This window comes from Rattus norvegicus, chromosome 8 (genome assembly GCF_021556685.1).
Source record: "Rattus norvegicus strain SHRSP/BbbUtx chromosome 8, alternate assembly SHRSP_T2T, whole genome shotgun sequence".
NCBI classification, from domain to species: Eukaryota; Metazoa; Chordata; class Mammalia; order Rodentia; family Muridae; genus Rattus; species Rattus norvegicus.
The window spans coordinates 115,242,482-115,264,161 of NC_141541.1; the positions used below are offsets into that span (position 1 = coordinate 115,242,482).

General features: G+C 39.6%; 1 protein-coding gene across 4 annotated transcripts in view; it reads left to right on the forward strand.

Annotated features, from left to right (window-relative positions):
• The window catches only part of Dcaf1 (DDB1 and CUL4 associated factor 1), a 74,472-nt gene that overhangs the window by 26,200 nt on the left and 26,592 nt on the right, over positions 1-21,680 (forward strand). For all 4 annotated transcript variants that reach the window (XM_087562330.1, XM_087562331.1, XM_087562332.1 and 1 more), the window contains 6 exon segments: positions 5,621-6,130; positions 6,445-6,546; positions 10,984-11,142; positions 13,200-13,379; positions 14,473-14,682; positions 17,618-17,787. In XM_087562330.1, the coding sequence (XP_087418456.1) occupies positions 5,621-6,130; positions 6,445-6,546; positions 10,984-11,142; positions 13,200-13,379; positions 14,473-14,682; positions 17,618-17,787 (1,331 nt within the window).

Genomic DNA, 21,680 nt, shown 5'->3' on the forward strand with positions numbered 1-21,680 from the left:
GGGTTCTTTCCAGCTTCTGACTATTATAAATAAGGCTGCTATGAACATAGTGGAGCATGTGTCTTTGTTGTATGTTGGAGCATCTTTTGGGTATATGCCCAAGAGAGGTATAACTGGGTCCTCAGGTGCTACAATGTGCAATTTTCTGAAGAACCTCTACACTGATATTCAGAGTGGTTGGGTGTACCAGCTTGCAATCCCACCAACAGTGGAGGAGTGTTCCTCTTTCTCCACATCCTCACCAGCATCTGCTGTCACCTGAGTTTTTGATCTTAGACATTCTGTCTGGTATGAAGTGGAATCTCAGGGTTGTTTTGATTTTCATTTTCCTGATGACTTTAAGGATGTTGAACATTTCTTTAGGTACTTCTCAGCCATTCGATATTCTTCAGCTGAGAATTCTTTGTTTAGCTCTGTACCCCATTTTTTAATCGGTCGTTTGGATCTCTGGAGTCTAACTTCTTGAATTCTTTGTATAGAGTAATGGTATGCTGAATATTAGCCCTTTGTATATATAGAATATTAATATTGGATGTAGGATTGGTAAAGATCTTTTCCCAATCTGTTGGTTGCTGTTTTGTCCTTGCAGAAGCTTTGCAGTTTTATGAGGTCCCATTTGTTGATTCTTGATCTTAGAGCATAAGCCATTGGTGTTTTATTCAGGAAAATTTCCCCAGTGCCCATGTGTTCAAGCTCTTCCCCACTTTTTCTTTGATTAGTTTGAGTGTATCTGGTTTGCTGTGCAGGTCCTTGATCACTTGGACTTAAGCTTTGCACAGGGCGATACAAATGGGTTGATTTGAATTCTTCTACATGCTGACCTCCAGTTGAACCAGCACCATGTGTTGAAAATGCTATCTTTTTTCTATTGGATGGTTTTGGCTCCTTTGTCAAAGATCAAGTGACCATAGGTGTTTGGGTTAATTTCTGGGTCTTCAATTCTACTCCATTGATCTACCTGCCTGTCTCTGTACCAATACCATACAATTTTTTTTTTTTAAATCACTATTGCTCTGTAATACTGCTTGAGGTCAGAAATAGGGATTACCCTGGGAGTTCTTTTATTGTTGAGAATAATTTTTGCTATCCTGGGTTTTTTGTTCTTCAAATGAATTTGCAAATTTCTCTTTCTAACTCTATGAAGAATTGAGTTGGAATTTTGAAGGGGATTACATTGAATCTGTAGATTGCTTTTGGCAAAATGGCCATTTTTACGATATTAATCCTGCCAATCCATGAGCATGGGAGGTCTTTCCATCTTCCGAGATCATCTTCAATTTCTTTCCTCAGAGACTTGAAGTTCTTGTCATACAGATCTTTCACTTAGTTGGTTAGATCCACACTGAGGTATTTTATGTTATTTGGGACATTGTGAAGGATGTCAGTAACCTAATTTCTTTCTCAGCCTGTTTATCATTTGAGTAGAGGAAGGCTACTGATTTGTTTGAGTTAATTTTGTACCCAGCCACTTGACTGAAGTTGTTTATCAGGCTTAGTAGTTTTCTGGTGAAACTTTTGGGGTCACTTAAGTATACTATCATGTTGTCTGCAACATATTGACCTCTTCTTTTCCAATTTTTATCTCTTTGACCTTTTGTTGTCTGATTGCTCTGACTAGGACTTCAAGTACAATATTGAGTGAGTAGCAAGGGAGTGGGCAGCCTTGTCCAGTCCCTGATTTTCTTGGGATTGCTTCAAGTTTCTCTCCATTTAGTTTGATGTTGGCTACTGGTTTGCTATATAGTGCTTTTATTATTAGGTATGGGCCTTGAATTCTTGACCTTCCCAAGACTTTTAAAGTGGTGTTGAAAATTTTGTCAAATACATCCTCAGCATCTAATGAAATGATCATGTGGTTTTTATCTTTGAGTTTGTTTACATAGTGGATTACATTGATGGATATCCGTATATTGAACCATCCCTGCATCTTTGGGATGAAGCCTACTTGATCGTGATGGATAATCGTTTTGATGTGCTCTTGGATTTGGTTTGCTAGAATTTTATTGAGTAATTTTGCCTTGATATTCATAAGGGAAATTGGTCTGAAGTTCTCTTACTTTGTTGGGTTTTTGTGTGGTTTAGGCATAAGCATATTTGTGGTTTCACAGAAGGAATTGGGTAGTGTTCCTTCTGTTTCTATTTTGTGGAATAGTTTGGACAGAATTGGTATGAGGTCTTCTATAAAGGTCTGATAGAATTCTGCACTAAACCCATCTGGTCCTGGACTTTTTTTGGTTGGGAGACTTTTAATAACTGCTTCTATTTTTTTTAGGAGTCATGGGACTGTTCAGATGGTTTATCTGATCCTGATTTACCTTTGGTACCTGGTATTTGTCTAGAAAATTGTCCATTTCATCCAAATTTTCCAGTTTTGTTGAATATAGGCTTTTGTAGTAGGATCTGATTCTTTTAATTTCCTCAAATTCTGTTGTTATGTCTCCCTTTTCATTTCTGATTTTGTTAATTTGAATACTCTCTTTGTGCCCTCTGGTTAATCTGGCTAAGGGTTTGTCTATCTTGTTGATTTTTCTCAAAGAACTAGCTCCTGGGTTTGTATGTTTTTTTTTTTTTTTTTTTTGTTTCTATATGAGTTCAGCCCTGACTTTGATTATTTCCTGCCTACTACTCTTGGGTGTATTTGCTTTTTTTTGTTCTAGAGCTTTTAGGTGTGCTGTCAAGCTGCTAGAGTGTGCTCTCTCCAGTTTGTTTTTGGAGGCACTCAGAGCTATGAGTGTTCCTCTTAGCACGGCTTTTATTGTGTCCCATAAGTTTGGGTATGTTATGCCTTCATTTTCATTAAATTCTAAAAAGCCTTTAATTTCTTTATTTCTTCCTTGACCAAGTTATCATTGAGTGGAGCATTGCTCAATATGTATATGTGGGCTTTCTGTTGTTTTTGTTATTGAAGACCAGCCTTAGTCCATGGTGATCTGATAGGATGCATGGGATTATTTCTATCTTCTTGTATCTGTTGGGGTCTGTTTTTTTTCTTTTAAGATTTATTTATTTATTATATATAAATACACTGTAGCTGTCTTCAGATACACCAGAAGAGGGCATCAGATCTCTTTACAGATGGTTGTGAGCCACCATGTGGTTGCTGGGAATTGAACTCATAACCTCTGGAAGAGCAGTCGGGTACTCTTAACCACTGAGCCATCTCTCCAGCCCTGTTGGGGTCTGTTTTGTGACCGATCATATGGTCAATTTTGGAGAAGGTACAGTGAGGTGCTGAGAAGAAGGTATATTCTTTTGTTTTAGAATGAAATGTACTATAAATATCTGTTAAGTCCATTTGGTTCATAGTTTCTGTTAGTTTCTCTATGTCTTTGTTTAATTTCTGTTTCCATGATCTGTCCATTGATGAGAGTGGGGTGTTGAAATCTCCTATTATTGTGTGAGGTGCAGTGTGTGCTTTGAGCATTAATAAGGTTTCTTTTATGTATGTAGGTGCCCTTGCATTTGGAGCATAGATATTTAGGATTGAGAGTTCATCTTGGTGGATTTTTCCTTTGATGAATATGAAGTGTCCTTCCTTATCTTTTTTGATAACTTTTGGTTGAAAGTAGATTTTATTTGATATTGGAATGGCTACTCAATGGCTACTGTTTCTTGGTACCATTTGCTTTCAATATTATAATGGCTACTCCAGCTTGTTTCTTGGGGGACCATTTGCTTGGAAAATTGTTTTCCAGCCTTTTACTCTGAGGTAGTGCCTGTCTTTGTCTTTGAGGTGTGTTTCCTGTATTCAGCAAAATGCAGGGTCCTCTTTACATATCCAGTCTGTTGGACTATATCTATTTATTGGGGAATTGAGTCCATTGATGTTAAGAGATATTAAGAAATAGTGATTGTTGCTTCCTGTTATTTTTGTTGTTCGAGGTGTAATTATGTTTGTGTGTCTCTTTTGGTGTTTTTGCAAAGGGATTATTTTCTTGCCTTTTCTAGGGGGTAGTTTCCCTCCTTGTTGTGTTGGGGGTTTCTGTCTATTATCCTTTGTAGGGCTGGATTTGTAGAAAGATATTGTGTAAATTTGGTTTTGTCATGGAATATCTTGGTTTCTCCATTTATGCTATTTGAGAGTTTTGCTGGATATAGTAGCCTGGACTGGCATTTGTGTTCTCTTAGGATCTGTATGACATTTGCCTAGGCTAGCTTTCATAGTGTCTGGTGATTAGTCTGGTATAATTCTAATAGGTCTGCCTTTATATGTTACTTGACCTTTTTCCCTTACTGCTTTTAAAATCTTTCTTAGTTTTGTGCATTTGGTCTTTGGACTATCATGTGAGGGGAGGTATTTCTCTTCTGGTCCAATCTATTTGGAGTTCTGTTGACTTCTTGTATGTTTATGGGCATCTCTATCTTTAGGTTAGGGAAGTTTACTTCTATAATTTTGTTGAAGATATTTACTGGCCCTTTAAGTTAAAAATCTTTACTCTCTCCTATACCTATTATCCTTAGGTTTGATCTTCTCATTGTGTCCTAGATTTCCTGGCTGTTTTGTGCTAGGAGCTTTTTGCATTTTACATTATGTTTGATGGTTGTGTCGATGTTTTCTATGGTATCTTCTGCCCCTCAGATTCTCTCTTCTATCTCTTGTATTCTGTTGGTGATGCTTGCATCTATGACTCAAGATCTCTTCCCTAAGTTTTCTACTTCCAGGTAGAAACCTTGTCTCCCTTTGTGTTTTCTTTATTATTTCTGCTTCCATTTTTAATTCCTGGATGGTTTTGTCCATTTCCTTCACCTGTTTGGTTGTGTTTTCTTGTAATTCTTTAAGGGATTTTTGTGTTTCCTCTTTAAGGGATTTTTACTTGTTTATGTTGTTGTCCTGTATTTCTTTAAGTGAGTTATTCATGTCCTTCTTAAAATCCTCCATTATCATCATAAAATGTGATTTTAAATCCAAATCTTGCTTTTCCAGTGTGTTTGGATATCCAGTGTTTGCTTTGGTGGGAGAACTGGGCTCTGATGATGCCGAGTAGTCTTTTTCTTTTGCTTAGGTTCCTGAGCTGCCTTTCACCATTGGGTTGTCTCTGGTGTTAGCTTGTCTTGCTGTCTCTGAAAGTGGCTTGGCCCTCCTGTAGACCTGTTTTTTTTTTTCAGCTGGATCTGGGAACAGAGAGCTGCTCCTGGGTTTGTGTGTCCTGAAGCCTCCAGGCGGGTCACTTGGAGCAGAAGAGTTGATCTCACCTCTGCTCTCTGGTGTATCTGCGCTCCAGGTGACTGGCTTTCTGCTCTAGGCGCAGGCAGAAACCAGAAGGTTCCTGACTCTGACTGCTCCTGATAGTTCCTGTATCCAGAGGGCACTAGGCAGGTTCCTCTTAGGCCAGGAATGTGAGCAGAAGTGGCCATCTCCCCTGAGCTGTCAGGACTGTTCACTCTTCTGAGAGTCTAGGTCTCTCCCCCCATGGATTGGGTTTAGAGCTTGAGTTTTCTTTAATAGAAAGTAATGTATAATAGGCTGTTTGCAGTGGCATGTTCCTGCAAATCTTAGCATTTGAGAGGCAAAGGCAGGAGTAAGATTTTACCTCATAAAGCAAACAAGAAAACTTATTTAATTAGAATCATGTAAACTAAAATTTAGAATAAATACTTTTTTTCAAATAATTGTTGCTAGGTGGCAATAGTGCTTAGAAGACTGAGGGAGCTCCAGCTTCAAGAAGTGGCTTTGCGGCAGGACAACAAGCGTCCAAGTCCACGGAAGCTCTCTTCGGAACCCCTTCTGCCTCTGGATGAAGAAGCTGTGGATATGGACTATGGTGACATGGCAGTGGATGTTGTGGATGGAGAGCAAGAAGCTTCTAGAGATATGGAGATCTCCTTTCGTCTTGATTCAAGTCACAAGACCAGTAGTAGAGTGAACTCAGCAACTAAACCTGAGGAAGGAGGATTAAAGAAAAACAAGTCAGCAAAGCATGGTGACAGAGAGAACTTTAGGAAGGCCAAGCAGAAATTAGGCTTCTCATCTTCTGACCCAGATCGTGTGTTTGTTGAGCTGTCTAATAGCAGCTGGTCAGAAATGTCCCCCTGGGTAATCGGCACCAATTATACCCTCTATCCTATGACTCCTGCTATTGAGCAGAGACTTATTCTTCAGTATTTGACCCCTCTAGGAGAGTATCAGGAGGTAAGTTATTGGGATAACACACTGTTGGACATTTTGGGACTATTAAATTTACCTCTAGGGCATTTATGATTAGACCTTACTCCTCGACACAGTCCTAACTCTACTACAGAAAGGTCTTCATCTTAAATTAATAAGGTCTTATGCAGGTCACTCCTGATTAAGGTTTGTTTGGTCAAAGTGTATTCATAGAAACCTGATATGTGAACATAGGAACATATTTTTAAGGGGATGTTTAATTTCTTTTGATATTCTTCCTAAAATACAGAGAATGTGAAAAAGCTACAATTTAAGACTTTTTTTGGTCCTCATTTCAGTTACTTCCCATATTCATGCAACTTGGATCTCGAGAACTGATGATGTTTTATATTGATCTGAAACAGACTAATGACGTCCTGCTTACTTTTGAGGCACTCAAGGTAAAGTTCTCAAAAAGAGTAGGTCACCGAGTATTTTATTAGTACTGATGTTTATGAAACTTATGTGCAGTGCTGTTGGTATAGTAGTTCCAGTCTAACACTTGAAAGTAAAGTGTCTCTGATGAACTTGTTTCATTTATTTAGTTGATACTGGGTCTCAGTCTGTGGCCTAGGTTAGCATGGAACTCATATTTAGATCTGGTTGGCCTTGAGGTTACACCATCCCTCACCTTCTTTGATAATGGGATTACATGTGTGAGCTAGTACATGCCTGGCTTTAATTTTTCAAAATTTTTAGTTAATTTTAATTAAGTGAACCCATATGTCACTAGTGTCTTCTGTATCAAACAGAGTTTTATTCAGTCCCTAGACATTTTCAGTTTGGATGAGATCAAACAGAATTTGAATAGTATGTGGGATGGTGTATGTGTATTGTCTATGTGTCTGTTTCTGTCAGTCTGTTTGCACTCAGTGGTTATACCATTAACAGTGTAATGGCATTGGAGGTCTGGGCTATCTATGTTTGGTGGTTCAGAAACGCTACATTCATTTACAACATCGATTTTGAACAAGATGCAGTTGGAGAGTAGCTTTGGATGTTTACTTGCTCTCTTTGGAATTAAAATGGGTATAGTCATGCATCTGTTTCTATACAAAGGTGTGTGTGTGTGTGTGTGTGTGTGTGTGTGTGTGTGTGTGTGTGTGTGTGTGTGTGTGTATGTGTGTGTGTACAGTGTATGAACAGAAAACAACTCAAAAAGAGAGATCCTTAAAAGCAAAATTGGAACTGGAACAATGGCTCAGCAGTCAAAACTACCAAGTTTGACCAGGTGGTGATGGTGGTGATGGTGGTGATGGTGGTGATGGTGGTGATGGTGGTGATGGTGGTGCTTCCCAATACTTGGGAATCAGAGGCAGATGGATCTCTGAGTTCGATGCTAGCCTAGTCTACAATGAGTTCCAAGACAGCCGGGGTTACACAGAAAACTGTCTTGAAGAACCCAAACCAAATCAGACAATAACAAGTGTGGTTTTCAGCACCCGTAGTTGGCAGCTTATAACTGCTTTTAACTCCGGCTCCAGGCTAAATGATGTCCTCCTTGGGCGCCCACATAATACGTTGAATACATATTTACTCTCTCATTTGCTCGAGTAAACACATATCCACACATACACCCACAGAAGCACCTACGAGTGCACCCCCACTCATACATGGGTGCACAGATTCTGGGTGTGAGCTGGCTGGTGATGCATACCTTTAATCCCAGCTCTCAGGAGGCAAAGGTAGGTGGAACTCTGAGGCCAGCTCCGTCTATAGATGAAGGACAGCCAGGGCTACACAGAGAAACCCTGTCTTGGGGAGAAAGATCAATGGATCTATCTATCTATCTATCTATCTATCTATCTATCTATCTATCTATCTATCTATCTATCTATCTATCCTCTCTGTCTCTGGGTTTATTTTGTTCAAAAGGAAGATTCAAGTTCTGTAAGAGAAGGAACAGGTATTGAGTCCAATAGGAACAAAGTGGGTTAAAAGAAAATTGAGGCTGGGTATGCTAGTCATACTACTAATATTAGTACTTAGAAGGCAGAAGCAGACAAATTTCTTGAGTTTGAGGCCAGCCTGGTTTACATAGCAAAGTTCCAGGACCAGACGGTATTCAAAAAGAAAGGAGACAGGATCTGCCCACATTGTGAGGTGAAGTGGGTTTGTAGATGGTGAGGTCCCAAATAAAATTAGTTTTTTTTTTAAAATATTTATTTATTTAGTATTCTGTCTGCCTTCAAGTATGTCTGTAGGCCAGAAGATGACATCAGATCTCCTAACTATAGGTAGTTATGAGCCATCATGTGATTGCTGAGATTTGAACTCAGGATCTTTGGAAGAACAGCCAGTGCTCTTAATCTCTGAGCCATCTCTCCAGCCCTGAATTTAGGTTTCTTTTTTTTTTGGTTCTTTTTTTCGGAGCTGGGGACCGAACCCAGGGCCTTGCGCTTAGGTTTCTTGATAAATGTTAAGCCTGCTTATTGTGTTTATATACTTATTTTGTGATTGTTATGATATTGTCATGAGAAAACCATGTGGCCTAAGTTCCTGGAAGCAGATACCTAGTTCAGGTGCTTCTTGAGGCATGCGTTGGATGGAAGAATGGTAGAGGCATGTTTGACAAAAAAGGATAAGGAAGGAAGGAAAGCATTTGAGTTTTATGTAAGACAGTCCAGGTCAAGGTGTTGAGAACTTCTAGAGGGTGTACCTATTAATGATGCCCTTGACCTTACCCTCCAAGTCTGTAATTACAAATCTGTATTCTCTTCTAGAAACAGGAGGGGGAGCTCTAGTTCTCCTGAGGCCCTGTGTTCAGAAATAGGAAGAACCTCACACTTTTGTTGTATTCTGTGTTCTTAAAATTACACAGATCATTCCCCTCTGAGAGGCTGTAGGAATTGAACAGGAAATAAAACTTAAAAGTTAAAAATTTAGTGGGTGTGGTAGTTTTTTCTTACAATCTCAGCTCTGGGAGGCAGGGACAGGGTTCAAGACAGCATCTAGAGCCACTGAGATGTCTGGCAGGTTAAGGTATGTGTTGCCAAGCCTGATGACTTAAGTTTGATCTCTGGGAACCACATGTTGGACGGACAGAACCAGTTCCTGTAGTTTATACTTCGACCTCCACACATAACACCACAACCAGTCACATGATAAGTAAATATAACGAAATATCTAAAATTTTGAAGTTTTAATATTTTGAAATGCATTCTGATATATCCAAATCCACTTTTGATACTTTGCTCAAGGTTGTTTTTTGGGAGTCTAATACCGGCATCTGTGAGGTGGAGGCCAGCTTGGGACACATAATGAAACCTTGTTCTAAAAAGTTTTTTTATTTTGGGGGCTGTATTGAAAATAAATAGAAAAGAAAACATTTTGGATTTTATAAAGTCAGTAAACTTGGATTAGAACACTGAGGTGAGTATATATGAAAAATTAAATTGGGAAGGTTAGCAAAAGTCATGCACTAATAAAATGATTGTAAAATTGTGCCATTGTTTAGAGCCATGGTTATCACCCTTTGTGTCTGTAGGGTACTGGGAAAACCTAGGCCTTGAGAATGCTGTGCAAGTCCTCTACTGGGAACCTGCATCCTTCAGCTCTTTTTTTCACTTTTGAGATAGGTTCACATGAAGTCCCTAGGCTGGCCATGTAGTGTGGCTCTTCTGTCTTAGCCTACTAAATTGGTGAGATTAGGCTAGCACTGCTACATGCAGTTTACTTTTGTTTATTTGACTTTTTTTTTTTTTAAATGGAAGATGCAGCAATAGTCAACTAATGCTATTCACATTAACCTGGCAGTGGTGGATGTGAACATTCTTCGCTGCCTACCCCAGTGTTCTGGGTTCCTGAATGAAACACCTACATGCAACCTTATATTTTAATATACCTTAAGCAGCTCAATGGCTGGACCACTCCCAACCTTCATGCAGTTAGCCCACTCCCTATATTCCTGAATTATTACTTAGTAAAACCTATATTCCGTCCTGACTACGCCCTCCTGGGCCACAGTGCCCAACTCTTACATGTTGGCTGTGTCTCTATCCTGTATTTTTCAGGCCTGCTCTTTATTCTTTTCCTGCATGGCCGTTCTAACTTCTTCCCCTCTTGGTCTCTTTGCCCTCAAATCCTAAAGTCCCACCTGTCTCCCTGCCCAGCCATTGGCCACCAATAACTTTATTTACCAATCAGAATCAACTGGGAGTAGGGACCCTCAGCGTCTTACATGTAGATTCTTGTGTAATTCTGGGAACCCAGTTAACTTGTCATACTAAATCCACAATAGAAGAGTTTATTTAGCTTACAGTTTGAAGGGATAAAACAGTCCATCACATAGGGAAGACAAGGCAAGGCATGGCAATAGGTAGCTCCATGGTAGCAGGAATATATAGCTGGAATTTTTTATCTCCCCACATCTGTAAAAGAAGAAGTAAAACTTACAAACAAAAAACCCCAAACCAGGTTTATTGTTTGACTGCATACCATACAATGGTAGGCAGTAACAAAAATACCACAGGTGGCCCACATTTCTTGTTTTCAATCTGCATATTAATTAACCTTTGGTTTGCTGAGGGTGTAGCTCATTGGTGCAGGTCATGTTTAGCAAGGCCCTGGGTTCTATTCCTATTCTTCCTCTATGCCGTGACAGTCTTTGAAAGATGAACATGTTTTATGTTAGGAAGGAAAGAGGGATGTTGTAGAGTTTTAAATTCTTTTCACTTTTATTCCTTTTTCCTATTTATTTTCCCTTTATTCTAGCTTTTCTTTTGTAGACGCTGATTTTCTACTCAGTGACTCTTTATAGCAGCTTACTATTACGTTAAGAGATTTGTGATAGTTGTTGATTTTTCTACTGTAACGTGTGGTGTGTCCTTATTGTTTAGCACCTAGCATCTCTCCTGCTCCATAACAAATTTGCCACAGAATTTGTTGCACATGGTGGAGTACAGAAATTACTGGAAATTCCTCGTCCTTCTATGGCGGCAACTGGTGTGTCCATGTGCTTGTATTACCTGTCCTACAACCAGGATGCTATGGAAAGAGTAAGTCTAGTCCATCCAGGTGAAGAGTTGGGATTTGATGGGGATCATCAGTTTAAACAGCACATTCACAGAACAATGTTTGGATAAGATGAGTAGTTGAAAAGATGAAATTCTTATGAAAGACATGTGACTGTGTAGTCTTCATAAAGTAACCTAAAACGTACAATTGTTTAGAAAATTTCTGACTCTACTGAGTAAGTGCAAGACAGATGTTCTACAAGCTTTATTTGCTTTCTGTGGCTTTGTGGCATTATTAGTAGCAGCCGGGCACTTTCCATCCATCTCGCAGTAGAGCTGTATTATATTTTTAAGGCAATTAACTGTAAAAACAGGTGGTGCTTATATGTGTTAAATAATTTGTGATGGATCATAACTAATTCCAGTTATCATTCTTAATTTGAGTCTTTTGTTTTTTCATTAAGTCTGCCATGTTCATGATCATCTTTTTAAAAAGTGAGTGGGTTGTATATTTGAAAAGTGATGGTTCCCCTGGGGTTTTCTTAGAGAGGGCTTATTATTTCTGAATCACATTTTGTATAATATATGACTCTGTGTGTGTGTGTGTGTGTGTGTGTGTGTAAATGTGTGTAAAACCATGGCTGTCCTGACTCACTCTGAGGCCTAAGAGGACATCCTCAAATTCAGAAATTCAGAGATTCTCCTGTCTCTGCCTCCCAAGATTTACTTATTTATTTTATGTATACAAGTACACCGTAGCTGTCTTCAGACATACCAGAATACCAGAAGAGGGCATCAGATTCCATTACAGATGGTTATGAGCCACCATGTGGTTGCTGGGAATTGAACTCAGGACCTCTGGAAGAGCAGTCAGTGCTCTTAACCACTGAGCCATCTCTCCAGCCCAGCATATTACTTTTTTTTTTTTTTTTTTTTTTTTTTTTGGTTCTTTTTTTCGGAGCTGGGGACCAAACCCAGGGCCTTGCTCTTCCTAGGCAAGCGCTCTACCACTGAGCTAAATCCCCAACCCCAGCATATTACTTCTTAAGTTAAGCTGATGATTGTTTTGAGTGTTGTCTTTGTTCATTTCTTAAGATAAATCTAGTTAAAATTTACTTTTTGTGAATAATAAGCTGTTTATATGCACAAAGTTAATTATGGCTAAAAGAGAGAAAAACGTACCAAACAAATGTTTCTAGGGAATGCTTTATGATTGATTAAGCGAATGTGAAGCATGCACATGAGTCAGTGCTCACGTACACAACACTTATAGACTTGGTATCAGTAATAGGCTCAGAGCCCCTCCACCCTCCTAGTTTTTTCTTTTTTCCTTGATAGGGTTTCTCTGTGTAGTCCTGGTGGCTGTCCTGGAACTTGCTTTAATTATAGACCAGGCTGTCCTTGAATTCAGAGATCCACCTGCCTCGCTTTCTGAGTACTAGGATTAAAGGCCTGTGTCACGACTGCCTAACAACTCAGCCACTTTTAAGAATGTCCTTGCTGGGTGTGGTGACTTAATCATTTAATCCTTGTACTTGGGAGGCAGAAACAGGTGGATCTCTGTGAGTTCCAGGTCAGCTAGGGCTACCAAGTGAGATTGTATCTCAAAAGAGAAGAAAAGTCCTTAACTTCTTCTTTTTTTTTTTTTTTTTTTCTTTTTTTTCGGAGCTGGGGACTGAACCCAGGGCCTTGCGCTTGCTAGGCAAGCGCTCTACCGCTGAGCTAAATCCCCAACCCCACTGAGCTAAGTCCCCAACCCCTTAACTTTTTAACTTCCATGAGCCGCTTTATAATTGTTAAGCAAGATTTACTACTTAGTATATAGATACTAATATAGTATATAAATTTATATAGTATATAAATACTTGGTAGATAAATGCTCAGTATATAGAGTTATTTAGAAGCATTAAATGATGTAATTTTTGGTTCTAAGTAAGTAAATGTAGGTCATTTTTAGGTTTGGAACACATTTTCTAGAATTGACTTAGAGTGATCACTGTATTCTGTAAACATTTGTATCTACAATGAATTTTTCATTCCTTCTCAAAGATACCTTTGCCCCAGATGTTAAAAGATATTTATATTTTATTTTTTTGCAGGTTTGCATGCATCCTCACAATGTTCTATCTGATGTGGTGAACTATACCCTATGGTTAATGGAATGTTCTCATGCTTCAGGATGTTGCCATGCGACTATGTTTTTCTCAATTTGCTTCTCATTCCGGGCTGTCTTGGAGCTGTTTGACCGTTATGACGGTCTTCGTCGGCTGGTGAATTTGGTGAGTTTCTTCCATTGGCTCTTCAGTTAGCTGTAGGGATCCTACTTGTTTAGGTTATTCCAAAAGACATTTTGTAGAAGAAGGGAAATTTCTTTTTGGTTATTTGCATATAGGTCTCATGTAGCCCCATCTGGTGTTAACTGGGTAGCCAAAGATGACTTTGAACTACTGCCTCTCCTGCCTGCAGTTCCCAGTGCAGGGATCGCAGGTATACCGCCCCCAGCTGGGAGAACATCTCTGATGGCAGTTTTGGGTGGTCTGTGTATAAATTGTTTTCTTCTTTATGAGTTTTTATTTATCTCCTCTGGTCTTTTGATGCTGAGCATTGAACCCAGGACCTTTCGCACATTCGCTGTTCCACTGAGCTGCAGCACTCCGCCCCGTCCTCTTGCCTGTGTCTTTGGTGGTTGGAGAATTTATCATGCCATTGTAGGGTCCCCTCCCACCCCTAAATTTTGACATAGTAATTTTGTAGGAGCGTTGTTGTGTTAATCTTAATTTATCTCTTACCTTTTTGAAATTGTGTCAGTTTTTCTTGCTCCTGTTTCCCAAGTGCTGGGAGCTGGAATCCAGTGTGGGCTACCACACAATGTACCTGGTTAATTTTGATGTTTTCAAATGGCAACAATTTTAGGCTGTTGTAGCTTTCTTTTCTCTTTCATTTTGATTTTTTTTTTTTTTTTTTTTTTTTTTTTTTGGTTCTTTTTTTCGGAGCTGGGGACCGAACCCAGGGCCTTACGCTTCCTAGGTAAGCGCTCTACCACTGAGCTAAATCCCCAGCCCCTCATTTTGATTTTTAAGAGTTTGTCTGTAGCTCAATTTAGCCTTGAATTTCCTATGTAGATTGTTTGGCATGGAAATTAATGCTTTCTTGCTCAGCTTCTCAAGTGCTGGACTGCAAGGAAATGCCCCCTTCTCTGAATATATTTTAATATAATTTATACTGTTTGTTCCATGTGACTGTTAGCATGTTGTACTTGGATATACGTTGGTATGTCAGTACTGTTGAGCAGAAACATTTACCAAAGTCTTATCTTTTTATTTTCTGTGTTCTTTTCCCCTCCTTTGTGATCTTATACTTGTTTACTAATAGATCAGTACTTTGGAGATTTTAAATTTGGAAGACCAGGGTGCACTTTTGAGTGATGATGAAATATTTGCTAGTCGCCAAACAGGAAAACATACCTGCATGGCTCTGCGCAAGTATTTTGAGGCTCACCTGGCCATTAAATTGGAACAAGTCAAGCAGTCACTTCAGAGGACTGAGGGTGGTATTCTTGTTCACCCCCAGCCTCCATACAAGGTAAGAGGGTAGTAATTTATTCATGTGTTTAATTTTATTTTGAGTATGATGACATCACTCCTGTGATGAACACCATTACCAAAGCAGTTTGGGTGGAGAGGGTTTATTTGGCTATGCTACCATCTGACTGTTAGTCATTGTAGGACGTCAGGAACCCGGAGGTACCAGCTGATGCAGAGGCCATGGAGGGATGCTGTTTACTGACTCGAGCTGGGGGATTGGTTCATGGGCTGAGATTCTCTTTTGCCACAATCTGATGTAGTTTTTCATTTGTTTTAGAATTTTTCCACTTGAATAGATCAAACATGTCATATGTTTCTTACCTGTTTCATGTCTGGAAACACCATGACTGACTGGCCAGTACTAAAGGTCTATGAGTCCTGTCAGCATAAAATCACTTTGCCTTTGCTGTCCATTACAGGTCAATCCATTATGGACTTTACTTTGTCTATGCTGCTCATTACAATAATCATTAGCTCCTCGCCTTTGGCAATAAGGTACTGCCACCTGGCCCTGCTACTCTGAGGTCCAGTTAAACCCATTGGATTCAGTTCATCCAGCCCAGCAGCAGTATCTCCAACCCTATTGCCTGGCGTAAGGAAAGGTGACAGTAGAGCTCTACAGATGGGCTGGTGCCCCTCTCACAGTTTTGTGCCTTACAGGATTAGTGATAGGCCTGTCTTCTGGCCTTCCCATTGTGTGAAGGATTAGGTTTTAGATAAACTTTGAGAATCTGTGAATTCAGAATTCCCAGTCTCAGTAGAGTCCTCCCACAAATCTCTATTCCAAGTTAGACAGTCCCATTCTTTACCAGTTAATGCTCTTACTTTAACACCCTCAGAGCCTGGGACTTGAATTTTTTTCTTTAGTTCAGCCAATCTAATATAAGGGCTTTTGTTTGATTTTATACAACTTAAGCTCTTTGGCTGCTGGAGAGAAGATTCTCTTTCAGGGCACTTAGAACTCTATTGCCTGTTCATGTCCATCTGGAACTGATTATTATCACTGAGTTAATTGTTGTCCTGCACTATATTCTGAGGTGCTGAAGTTGGTTAATTTTAACACTGAGCTCAGTCCTATCCTTTGTTAATTTATTCAGAGATGCTAGGAGCAACAAAGCAGCACCATCATTTTCCTTACATTTTCCAGAAAGTGTCAGAAGTTTTTATACCACCAGGGTTGCTCTGTGTAGCCCTGGCTGTCCTGGAACTCACGAAGATTCACCTCCTCTGCTTCCAGAGCGCTGAGTTGAAAGGTGTGTACCACCAGCAGCTCGTTTAAAGTTTTATATCCAGAGTCACCAAATCCATTACCTCCCACAGTCGGTGAATCAGGATAATCAAATGCTTTTGCCTCCTTAAGTTTGTAAAATACCATGATCTGTCTCTCCAAGCTTTCAGGAGAGGCTTTAGTGACTTGAGGGGATTCAATAACTGCAGATGTTAACAAATTGGAAAGCCTGTTCCAGATAATTAAAAAGTTGATTCTTACATTTCTATTGCTGTAGAACCATTTCTGATACCAAAATCTGTGCTCTGGGTTTTCTAGAAGAACATTGAGTGAAAACATATTCATACCCTCTCTCTCTGGGGATTTATTAGAATGGCTTACAGGCTGTGGTCCAGTTAGTTCAACAGTGTCTGTCTACCAACAGAAGGTCCCAGATTTCAGTAGTTGTCCAGTTCATGAGGCTGGATGCCTCAGCTGGTCTTCACTATATGACAGAAGTAGGTCGTAATGCCAGAGAAGGAATGGAGCAAGCAGGTAGAGCAAAAGCTTCCATTTTCCATGTCCTTTATGTAGAGGACAGGAGGATATAGGATATATAGTATATAGGCTCAGGATGAAATGTGGATTTTACCACTTCAAAAGATCTGGATTAATGATATATCTTCTTATTCTAAAAAATCCAGATTAAAAGTGGGTCTTCCTACTTCAAATGATTTAATTAAAAAAAAAAAAATCTCGGGGTTGGGGATTTAGCTCAGTGGTAGAGCGCCCTGGGTTCGGTCCCCAGCTCCGAAAAAAAGAAAAAAAAAATCTCATAGGTGTGCCCAGCTGATTTCATTTTAGTTAGTTCCAGATGTAGTTAAGTTGACAACTGAGAATAGCTACCACACAAGGTCTTTATTATGTAGATCAGGCTGGCCTAGAACTCATAGAGCACTATGTGCTTCTGCCTCCCAAGTGTTAGGATTAAAGGTATATACTGCATGCTTAGCTAACTTTTAGTGTGTGTGTGTGTGTGTGTGTGTGTGTGTGTGTGTGTGTGTATGTGTATGTGTATGTGTGAGAGACAGAGACAGAGAGACAGAGACAGAGACAGAGAGACAGAGACAGAGATAGAGAGAAAGAGAGACATCGTTCAAAACCATGCTCTTACATTTGCCAGGTAAGTGTTAATAGAACTATATCCTGACTCCAAATGCAGTCTTAAAAGTTAGTATGACTTGCAGTAATCTGAAACTTTCTTGGAGACAAGTCTGTAGGATATATATATATCTACATCATTTTTGCATTTTTACCTGCCCTGTACAATTGAAAGCGGAGGGAATAGATGAATTTCAAGGACCTTTTTTGTTTCCACTTGTGAGTCATTACTTGTCCCGCACACTAGAACTAAAGGATGGATTGAGTTGTGAGTAAAACCACTTGCTTTTGTGGAAAGTACTAAGCACTGCTGAATTTCTTTTTGGAAAGGATGTTTCCATATATATCTTGCTCTGTGTCAGTTTGGAACTTACTTGATAGGTTTAGGATCAAGATTAGTGTCTGCATGTTTCAAAATCACAAGCTGAAGAGATATCTCTTTAGTGGTGCTACTTTCTCTTAACCTTCATAAATATGCACAAATTAACCTTTCAGATTTTTGGTAGGCATTTATTAAGTAGATGATACAATTATGTGTCATAATTATATACACTTCTTCTTATAGGCATGCTCATATACTCATGAGCAGATTGTGGAAATGATGGAGTTTTTGATAGAATATGGCCCAGCTCAGCTATATTGGGAACCTGCTGAAGTCTTCCTCAAGCTTTCCTGTGTGCAGCTCTTACTGCAGCTTATTTCCATCGCCTGCAATTGGAAGACCTATTATGCAAGGTAGGATTAAAGGTTTCCCCTGAAGTTCCTAAGACATAATACATGACATGTAGTGCATGATTAACAAGCTGCTGTTGGATTGAAGTTTTATATTTGACACCGAGAAGGAAGTAGCTTAAGTATGAAAGTGATTTTTAATTTCTTATTATTTAACTTTTTTTTAAATGTTGTGTGTGTAGTTGTATAAGCTTATGTGCCTCGCGTGCAGGTTCTGGAGGAGCTGAAGAGGTCATCAGGTAACCTAGAATTTAGAGTCAGATGGTTGTGAGGTACTGTGTGGGTGCTGGGACTTGAACCCCTGTCCTCTAGAAGAACAGCCAGTGCTCTTTGCCCTTAATCTATTAATTCAAACCTCTTATTTAACTGTTATATATTTGAGACATCTCACTACATAGTCCCGAGTCCTCATTGAACACTTTGAGGGTTACAAATAAGGCTATATGCCATGATACCCAGTTATAAAGTGATTTTTTTTTTAATTCTTTACTTGTTTATATATAGAGTGTGTGTGTAAGTCAGAAGTCATCTCACAGGTGTTGCTTATCTCCTTTCACAGTGTGAGTTCCAGGGATCAAACAGTCGGGTTGGTGGCAAGTTACTATATCTGCTCATCTATCTCCCTTGCCTCCAAAGTGTGACTTTTGTTTTAAACATTTCTATACCATCCTTCCCTCCTTCTCTCCCTCCCTCCCTTCCTATCTATCTTATCTATCAGTCTGTTTATTTATTTGTGTGGGTGCATATTTGTCAAGGTGAATATTTGGAAGCAGGGATGTTTGTTCTCTCCCTCCCTCTTCTCTATCCTTTTCTCATTCATTTCTACTTCATCCTCCACTCCCATTCCTCCTTCTCCCTTTTAAAGAGTTAGGCCCAGTTCTTTTTAAACTTGAAATCCTTCTGCTTCAGCCTTTCTCCCAATGCTAAGAATCATAGGCAGAATCTGTCCCCATAACTGAGTCTTAAACTTTTTTTTTTTTGAGACAGGGTCTGGCTGTGCTGGAGCCTAGGAAGGCCTCAAACTCAGAGTTGCCTGCTTCTGCCATTAAGACAGTGAAGGAAATGAAAGGGATCATGGAGTATTATCTCTGAGTGTGGTATACTTTTAATCCCAGTCCTTGGTCTGCAGAGTGTGTTGTAGAAATGTTCAGTCCTAATCTGTGGTTTCTGCTCTGCCTTTAACCATTTAGTTTCAGGAATAAAGACACAACCTTTATATTTATACTAAGCCTTAATCATCACAAGAGCTGAGCAGGTATGTATCCTCTATGCTATTATGTCTGTTCCCCAGCCAGTAATCCCATTATATAATTTGTTGTGTTTCACTTGGGCTGCTCTTAACTCCAGTTAGCCAACCCAAGTGGCCATTATTTTATAACTCATCTAACTCATGGTAGCTTTCTCTTCCCTCTTCCACCTCCTCCTCCTCCTCTGTTGCTTGCAACCCCAACCAAGATCCTTGGGGGCAGGTATAAGAAAGCACAGATTGAACACAGATTCTGGGAGTCAGGCAAGTGGCAAAAGCAGACTGGTTTAATGCAGGAACTTCGATAAAACTTTATACTTCCTCCCAGCATTTCACTAGCTCTCAAGTAGCCAGATGTGCCACTGTTTCTCCCTCATTCACTCGCGCCGTCACCTGATTCTGTGGCAGTGGTCTCTAGCCACACCCACAGATTCTAGGTAGGCTCACAGTTCCTGCAAATAATGTTAATGCTCCTTCCTCCTCTTCATTCTCTTCCCCCTCTTTTTCTTTTCTCCTCTTCCTACTCTTCCTCTTCTTCCCTTCCTCCTCCTCTCCTGTCTCTGTCTGCCTAACTATTGGCTGTCAGCATCTTTATTTATCAATCAGAAATAACTTCTGGGCAAAGTTACATAGTGTCACTTGGGTCTACCTGTGGACTCTGGTTTCTAGGGCAGTCAGGTCTTGGGAGCCATACTTCGCATTACAATACAAAGCAATACAGAGGGAGTTCCAGGACAGCCAAGGCTACAACAGGGAAACCCTTGAAACTGTCTAAGAATTGCTAAAGAATGGTAGCCCTGACTCAAATAATACGCAAAAGCAAAGAACATTTATTAGCTGAATTTTCTGCATGCATTTGGGAATGGAGGCACCTACAGGGCTCACAGGCCCAGCCTTTATTATTAGGGGAATTCCAGGGAGGGGTATGCATCTTTTTACCTTGCTCGGTTAGCTCTATTGCTAGGTCTAATTCTCCAATCGGTGAGCTCTTGGGCAACCTCCCCAAGGGATTGCTGAATCATTTTAGCCACCTAGTCTTACTTCAGGCCAGATAACAAGGTCTTCTCTCATTGTCAGTCAGTGGATGTGATTTGATGACCACAGGTTCTCTGGATCCAGGCTCTCATTTCAGGGAAACAGAAATTTAGACCTAGTCTCTCAAACTGCCAGTTTGCAGCCTGTCATGATGTCAGCCTGGCACTGGCTAGCTGGATCCTCTTACCTTGTCACCACCCAAAGGGTGGGTGGGTGGGCTGTTTGAGAGAATATCTTTTTTGCTAAATTCAGATATACTAAATCAAATAGGTTTCTTTTGGACTAGCTATTCTCAAACTTTCTGGCCTTAGAACTCTTTACCATATTAGATTAGAAACCATGCTGCACTAAGGCAGGTGGTGGTGGCCCATGCCTTTAATCCCAGCACCTAGTAGGTAGCGGCAAGCAGATCTCTTGAGCTAGAGGCCAACCTTGTCTACAAGGCAAGCTCTAGGACAGGCAGGACTGCGGAGAAAAACAAACCTGTTTCAAAAAATCTAAACAAAAAAGGAATTATACACTACCCAAAAAAATTGTTTTGTGTTATAATTATTAGTGTTTTTTATACTAGAAATTAAAATATATAAGTATATTGGAGTCCTTTGTACATGCTACCACTGAGGTACATACATATCTGGCTTTTGGTTTTTTCCTTCATTTTAATTGTTTATGTATATGGATATTTAGTTTGCATCCATGTTTGTGTACATGTGTGCAGTGTACATGGAAGCCAGAAAAGGACATTGGGTCCTCTAGAGATGGAGTTATAAGATGCTATATATATGCTTGGAATCAAACCTGGGTGCTCTGAAAGAGCAGCCAGTGCTCTTAACTGCTGAGTCATTTCTCAGCCCTTGCCTGTTATTTTTTTGAAACAGGGTCCTATTATATATAATTAAAGACTCGGAACTACCTATTATGCCCAGGTTAGCCTTGGCTTAGAATCTTTCTGCTTTGCCTCTGAGTAATGAAATTATAGGCATATAATACTATTTCCAGCTATGTTAGTCTTTTACAGTTTGCTTTTTCACATTAATATTTAAAATGCTGTATTTTTGTACTGTAGTTTAGTCATGATTGGTGTTTGAGGTGTGTAGAACGCAGGTTATAGCATATCTTCACTTTCACTTTTACTAGATGTTGCAAAGGTGTAAATGTGATTGCAAAGTGATCATAATAGTTTCCCACCTTCTTATAAATGTTTGGTACTTTGTATTAGTTTTGTGTCCTATATTTTCTCTTTCATTTAGTCGTATTTTGAACTTTTTCCTGTGAAATGCAGTTACAGGGTAGTATGCCCCAATTGACTTTTGGAATATTTAGATTTTAAGTTTTTAGATTAGTGATTCTCAACTGATAGCTTCTAAGTACTCTAAAATCAGAAAGAAATGAAATTTGAAGTGATTTTGGTCCAGAGCATTTTGGATCATGAATTTTAGGGGATACACAAACACTTGTTTCTCCCTCTTCATTATTTTCTTTTGCTCACAGGGTCTCTTTACATAGCCCTGGCTGTTCTGGAGCTCACTCTATAGATGAGGGTAACTTCAAACTAACAGAGATCCGCCTGCCTCTGCCTCCTAAATGCTGGGATTAAGTGTTGCTCACTGTGCCT